Below are 7,688 nucleotides of genomic sequence, written 5' to 3' on the forward strand. Positions count from 1 at the left end.
TTTAAAAAAAAAAAAAAAAAAAAGTCACTATTCCCATCTACAAGATCTTAAGTCTGTCATTACATTTAACTCGGCCTCAAGCAAATACCCATGGATTGCAGCCAAATATTAAATCATACCTTTGAAGGAATAAGTCTTGCTCTAATATCACAAGTAGAGAGAGAGAGCTGTGTTAATCTGAAGTCAAATAGAAGGCAGGGCAGGGTGTTGCCTGCAAAAGCTCGATACCTTTCTGAACAAGTTGTTTTTAAGGTGCCACTCTGCCCTGCCTTCTGTTTAATCACAGTGATATATTCCACACTGAATAGCTTTTAAAAATATTGTGTCTTTTGCTAATGCTGACTCAGTTTTTCTGGGGTAGCAACATTGAGAGTGCTAGGGAAAATGGAGTTCCTTCAGTTCCTCTCCCTTCCCCCCTCCTGTTTTAAATACCCTGTTTAACAGCATCCTGAGCAGATCTCTTCAATACAGAGCTTCAGAAAGTGATGCCATGAGTCCTGTCTAGATGAGGGTTCTTGAAATGGGTAGCTCTCGTAGTGCTGAATCGGTATTAGTGACAGCCAGATGTTTGGGAAATCTTGTAACAGTTGGTAGGCTAAGCATCCTTTGTAACTCCAGCGCTTATAGTGGGAAAAAGAGCACACTACTAAAGGAAGGGCATAAAACAAAGGAAAGATTAATTGCACATATAGACTGGATCTGGCATGTGGCCTTTTCTCTGTTCCTCCACTTGTTGAATATAAGTCAGCCACAAACCAATGCCATGATGAGAAACTTCTTGTGCAACAACGTGTTTTATGTTAGAACTTCTTACAAGAAAGTGAAACGATGTAATAAGTTTTGAAAAGGAATTAGACTTGGGACAAAATAAAAACATCCTCAGTGTCATTAACTAGGGTAAATATTTACAAAAACTTCAAACACCATGCTTTATAGGGCTGCGCAAAGCTTTGGTCACTGATTCAGTTCGGAGGAGATTTGGCCCAATTCAGTGGCTGAATCTCTGAATCCAAATTGAGTCAGGTGACCCATTAATCTCTCTGAATCTAATTGGAAGCCTGTGATTCGAATCAGAGAGATTTGATGATTCGGCCATAAATGCAGCTTTAGATGTATTTAATATGTACCGTGAGGTAACAGGCGTGGCTCATGGATGCTAAGATGGTGGGGCAGATGGAGTGTCCCACAGGAATACTTCTGGTCCACTTCTGGGTCCCCCTCCCAGCTCAGCCACTCTTTTGCACCCGGGGTCCCCTCACGGCCGATAACTGGGGTGGGGGGGGAGGGCGGGGTCCCCCGTGTGCTTGGCAGTGGACACCCCCACGCTCTCCTGTGGCACGCTCCATCCACCCCACCATCTCAGCGTTCACGAGCGCACCTAGTACCTCGAGGTATGTAGAAAAAACATATAAAGCTGTGTGTATGGGCAAATCATTGATTCCCTAACCGGAATCAAATCTTCAGATTCGGCCAAATAGAATCGGGACAGTGATCTGAATCAGCGAATTGAATCACTGTCCCCTGCATCGGGCCAAATCCGAATTGAATACTGCCTGCTTCACACACCCTATTGCTTTAGTATGCAGGCCAAACACTGATTTTTTTTTTTTTTTTCCTGGAGTTATTCCCGGACAGCCTCTAGGGTTGTGGTGGTAATTTTAAACCTTCTTTTGAAGCAGAGTACTGGTCATTATTGGAGACTAGGTGACCTGCTGGATTTTTCTGACAACTTCTTTGTTAACCTATTTCCAGAATGGCATTTGAAAATCAATGGCAACCAGTGGCAAAACTTTTGTTTTCAAAGCATGCAGCATTAATTATGTCCCTGTAATGCTTCACCCAACTTAAGCCATTCTGCATCAGCTGAAGTTCCTGAACACTGTCCAAGGGTAGCTCGAATCAAGTGCATTGCAGTTATGTATCCTGGTGCTTACAAGGGTGCAGAATCCTGCAGTGAGAACTGCATCAGGAATAGGCATAGCCTCCAGGCCAGCCCTAGGTCAGAGGAAGGAGGAAAGCATTACATGCTACTGCTGTTAACTAAAAATGACAGACCAGCAACGGATACCCTCGCTGGGGTAGGCTGACTGTGCAAGATACCAGTCTGGCTTCAGACCAGTCCTTTGCCAGTCAACATCTCCCTTTAGCACAGACTGAACCTAAATAAGTTTGGTAAGAGGCTATTCGGGGGTGAAGTTATTAATCTTCATAAAGTTTCTGTTCTTGCTTGAGAGACCCTGCTAGCATGGAACTGCCCAATAATGGAAGGTGGGAAGAAGGTCTTTTGCAGCCTGGGCAGCTGTAAGATGGATTGGGAGCCTGAATGAAAGCAAAAGAAAATTCTTCAGGAAGCTGCTGATAATTTCAAATGGACTGACTGAACTTTCTAATGAACTGTACTGTCCTGCTGGCACTGTCTTGGACTCCCACTTTATAACAGCCTTGAGCCCCTTTTGTTCAAATAAGAGGGCAATAGCAGTGATACAGTAACCTGAATTAGCTACTCTGTGCATTTCTTTATTTGCATATAGCTAAAAATTGATTGTTATCTAAAACCATTTTTATGAAATCCATTATACAGAGATGCTCCTGTACCAGTTAGATAATGGCATCATAGATAAACTTCCTGGTTGAATATAAGATTATACTCACCAGTACATTCATAACTAATAATGGAATTTAGCTTATTTATCTTTTTTTTTTTTTTTGAGTAAAGTTCTTTCCATTGCTGGCATCACATTAAAAGACTAATGGATTAACTTTTTCATGCAAGCTCAAGATCATCAAACTGATCTTTGTAACAAAATCGCCATGTATTCTAGCATTATTATTAGGAGTTGTATTAAACTTTTTTTTCCTGAAGGAAACTGGTATTGAGATACAGTACTTGTAAAAACATCAGTGGAGGATGAATAGAAATGAAAAAAGAAGAAATCTGATCATTGTAGGAGGCTGGGAAAATAAAGGAGACCAGAACATAGAAACAGAGAAATAAGGCTGGGAGGGACCTCGAGATCAATGTTAATTAAAAAATGTTAGGCAAGAAGTATATTTTCCATCCTTTTTTTTCTTTTGTGGTATATTTGATGTTATAACAGCATAAAAACACCAAACACCTTGTGTTTGGGGGGGGGGGGGGTGGCGGCAGTTGGGACATTTTTTTTTCATTTAATTTATTTATAATTAGCATACAAGTCTCATGAATAGGGTTTTTATTGTTAGTTCAAGTACACTACCAGCTGATCTACAAGAATAGTTTTCCTACATCCAGTAGTAATTATAAAGAATAATGTTTTATTCTAAATGAATACAAAAGCAACATAAAAGCTTATATTATAGAAAATACAGTTTTTATTCCACATTGTGACCAAATGTTATGATTCATTTTGTAGTACCCTCAACAGTTTTATGATACTGTTCTCAGTGCTCTTTTCCTGAGAGATTCTGTATGTTTCGGTAATAAATCAAATGGAAAATAATATTTAATTTAGTTTCCGGGAGAATCCGCAGTTAATTTACTAAACATATCATTTTGAATCTCGAGATAATTGGCCGATAGGAGGCAAGAAGAACAACTGTATTTGTCATATCCCATATCATTAGCAAATAAGTATTCTGTTGAGAGGGTGTTTCCCTGCTTGATAGTTTTGTGCATATACCTCACATTTTAATATTACTTTGTGCCATGTAGAGTAAGCTAGATATTTTTGGTTGTTATGGTTATTTAGATGATACACCGCCTAACTGGGACTCTATTATCCTGTCTCTGTATGGGGATGAGTCTGCTGAGGCTCCACTTTGTTCAGGCCCTTAGCACTACTGTAATAATCATGATTAATAACACTAAGAAATAAAATAGAGCTGATATTTGTGGCTTTAGTGACAGTACTACTTATAATATTTCTCCCTTTCCTTTTCAATTGTAAATGAAGGGATTTGAGTACAGTTTCAAGTCCTAGTACTTCAAGCGTGATGTGGTTCTAGATAGCTGATTTGACTCATGAATATAGGGTAACAGGCAGTTGTTAACTTTTTCAGATGAATCCTAATTTATTGTCCTGAAGTCCCTGAGTGTTTACTTCTGGGGTAGTACATGTTGATCTATGAAACAAAAAAAAAATCTATGTTACAAATATTCTATATGCACTGGGCATACAGAAACAGAAATATCTCTAATTTGATAGTGAACTTAAAATTCACATTTTTTAAAGGGATCTTGTCAACTTGAAACCTAATGATAGTTTTAAAAGAGCTAAAAACATTTTTGGATACTTTATTTTTATCTGCATATATTTTAAAGGAATGGGATTTTTGTTTAACTTTCTTTCATGAAGGTTCTACACAAACAGCATTTGCTTTATACAGAGTGCTTTTAGAGGTCTAAATTATTTAGAAAATCTCAGTTTATTTAGCGTATTTTTGACAAAAAGTTGAAACAGAAGTCTTGTCTTTCTGAATTGTTATCCCTTACAATTATCATTTTTGAAGAAAATGGAGGAGGAGGATGTTGGGATAAAAAACCCTTTTATTCAAGGAAGAGTTAAAAACATGAATAGATGTATGACAGAGTAATGTTCAGTGATCTCTGCTGCCGATCAAAGCAGCTCGTACATTCTTGCCAACAATTTTAGATTTTATTCCCCATAAGCCTGAAACCATAGTTTTTACTGGTGTAATACAGGTAGTTTTTCCCCCCCCCACATCCAAGTAACTTTAGAGGTTCCTTAGTCAACACAAGTAGCACTTTTCGATATGAGAGTCTTCTACCTACAACATCAGAAATGAAGAACAAGCTTGGTGTTTGGGTCTGTTGCAAAAGTCCAACCAGCATGCTTCCTGTTACTGGCTCCCAGACTGCCCCTCTAATTAAAACACCACAGCATCTTGCGTATTCAGCATCCCATGTTTCAAAATGGCTGCAGGGGTGCTTGTTTGGCAAGTTTCAGTTGCCACCACTTTGAAATACAGGATGCTGAATACGCGTGGTGGGGAAGCACACTGGAGTTTCCAGTTAGATTAATTGATTCTGCTCGTATAGGCATCCCTAGTGTCCTCGAGGCAGTTCAGTGATAGCTAATCCCTTTCTCTAATTACATTTACGTGATGTTACATCAAATAGATGCTAACATGTTTTTGGTCCAGAGTATGAACTTCTGAAGGCCCAGTGTAGAAAGCTGATTTCCTCTTGTGTTGCCAGTGTGGAAGTGTCCGCATTTCAGTCCAGGTTCATTTGAGATCTTGGTTGCAGTGTTCACAGGGAGCCTGAAGAGTAAAAGGGCTCGTCAGAGAGGATGCAAGAAGTCTGAATTGAAGTACTTATCTGCACCATTTTTGAGTTTCCACTTTTGTTCTTAGTGAAGGCTTCAGTTTTCAGTGGTGTCTATCTGGCATCTGTCATGAGCAGTTTTTTTTTAATATCTTCTGATTAGAACCGTTCAGCGGATGTGGACAAAGAATAGCATAACTTGTGCGAGAAGAATGAGGGCAGGGGGCTCATCTGATGCTCAGATTCTGAGAAACGGCTTTTGGCTAGAATATGCTGAGATTACCGCAGTTAGATTCCCAGCTCCTATTTAATTTCAGTGGAAACTGAGCATTTCATTCCTTCTAGCTCCCTGGGAAATCCCTGGTAAGGTTATTTCAACATTATGACAACTACTACTAATTTAACTCTCGGCAAGTCTACAGCAGCTAGGCCCCCTCATATCTTTTTGCTGCCAGAGCTATTCTAGTTCCCCTGAATATTTCAGTGGAAGTTGCTGGGTGTTTTCTGGCAGAGAGTTTGGGCATAGGGGGTGAGTTTTTTCACACCCCTAACCAATGTAACAATGTTAGCAGTATTTTGTTAGATGGGCAAGAGCTAAGAGTTAATGACCTTGCAGCATAATCTCTATGGGAGGTTTTTCAGTAGGGGGGATTTTTGTTGTTTTTAATGTACAAGAGGCAAACAGTATTTTCAGTCTGAAAATGTAAAATGAACCACCACTAAAGAGGAAAATGCTCACAGTAATCATTTAACATGAGACTTCCGTTAAGTAAATAAGGAAGGATTTATTTTTGGAGTGTTAAGTACCTTTTTGCATGTTTTTTAATCTAAATTATTGTTTTCTCTTTCAAACAGGTCACCGACAAAAGTTGGGTCCCATATATTAAAGGTGCGTCTTTTAAAATACCCTTTAAACATCTGTTGAACCATAAATATAATGAAATTAAGTCCTTGATGTTGAGTCATCCTATTTTACCATAGCAGTCTAATCAGGTAGAAAACAGCAAATTAAGGACCTCCTCCGCATCAAACCTTCCTAGCCATGGTTTTTTTTTTTTTCTTTTTTACACCTTTTATGAAGATGAAACTTTTGTTCTTTTTCTGAAACTGTAGGTGAACTAATATACTTTGATTTGAGGGTTCATACATTTGTGTTCCTAATTGCATCTGCCATGTGTTTCCACTGTTTAAGTTGTGTGGAATTACTGGCCCCATCCTTTTGTCGTGTTACAGAAGTATATGTGAACAAGTACAGGAAAATGTTTGCAGTTTTGTTTATCTTGACAACTGATTTATTTCAGATCATTGATTTTGTTCTTCCCTTCTGTTACTAAAATAACACTAGAAATTTTAGGAAAGTGTTCATGCTTTAAAAGCTACTGCTTTAGGTTACATGAAACCAAAACACTAAATTTAGCTTATCGAAGCAGCATCACTGCTTCCCACGCAGATAATTAGTATGCTGCATCTATGCACAGTGATAACACAGCTGAATTTCTAACATGTACTAAGTAGGTTAGGTGTTGGTACCAGTATATTTGCAGATAAAATTCATGATATAGCTTGGGAGAAGGGCCAAAGATTATGCCATCATCTTTTAAAGGGAGTAAAGGAATCCTAGCATTATGTCCCAGAGTGTTATGCATTTGGCAATGGAAGAGGCAGCAAATAAGTTGCCACAGCTACTGTGCGTCTGTTGGATCTGTAGTGCCAGGCTTTAGAAAGAGAAAGTTCAGTGTCTTTTATACTAACATTGTATTTGTAGATTTATCACTGAGGTATTGAGATTAAAGAGGATATTCCTTGATGATGAAGTGTTACATGTTTGAACTTGTTAATAGTGTCTTTTTTCTCAAATCTAAGGTAAGGTTCCTCCTCCTCCCTCCACCCCATTTATCATTGGGAGGGATGGGCAAGAGAAAGCCCTCTGTCATGGATTTGAGTACAAGGTGGGAGGAAGTTGGGGTGATGGGACTGCTGGATCTCCGACTCTAGCCTCAACCCAGGTTTTGTGTTGGAGTTGCATCCTCTCTCTTCCCCTCCTCCCCCGCCACCCCCACCACCAGTGGGGTAGGCATGGGAGGGCGGGGGGTGGACATCAGGGCATACAGGCATGGGGGGGATGACACGGAGATGGGATGACACACAGGCAGCAAGGGCCAAAGGTCAGGCCATTTAACTCCCCCTATCACCTGCCCCTCTGCAGGGTGGTGGGTGGGGGTAACAAATTTAAGATGTCTCTCCAATAATTAGGTTCTATACATGGGCTCCACAATTCAAAAAGGATGTGGAGAAGCTTGAGAGAGTCCAGAGAAGAGCCACGCACGTGATCAGAGGTCAGGAAAGCAGACCTTACGACGACAGGCTGAGAGCCATGGGGCTCTTTAGCCTGGAAAAGTGCAGGCTCAGGGGTGATCTGATG

General features: G+C 39.8%; 1 protein-coding gene across 2 annotated transcripts in view; it reads left to right on the plus strand.

The window, feature by feature from the left end:
* The window catches only part of WDR44 (WD repeat domain 44), a 48,423-nt gene that overhangs the window by 5,872 nt on the left and 34,863 nt on the right, over positions 1 to 7,688 (plus strand). For both annotated transcript variants that reach the window (XM_019521266.1, XM_019521267.1), the window contains exon 3: positions 6,122 to 6,155. In XM_019521266.1, coding sequence (XP_019376811.1) covers positions 6,122 to 6,155 — 34 coding nt within the window. The remainder of the gene's footprint in view (positions 1 to 6,121; positions 6,156 to 7,688) is intronic.

Source organism: Gavialis gangeticus, unplaced genomic scaffold (genome assembly GCF_001723915.1).
Source record: "Gavialis gangeticus isolate Ggan-Ray unplaced genomic scaffold, GavGan_comp1, whole genome shotgun sequence".
Lineage (NCBI taxonomy): Eukaryota > Metazoa > Chordata > Crocodylia > Gavialidae > Gavialis > Gavialis gangeticus.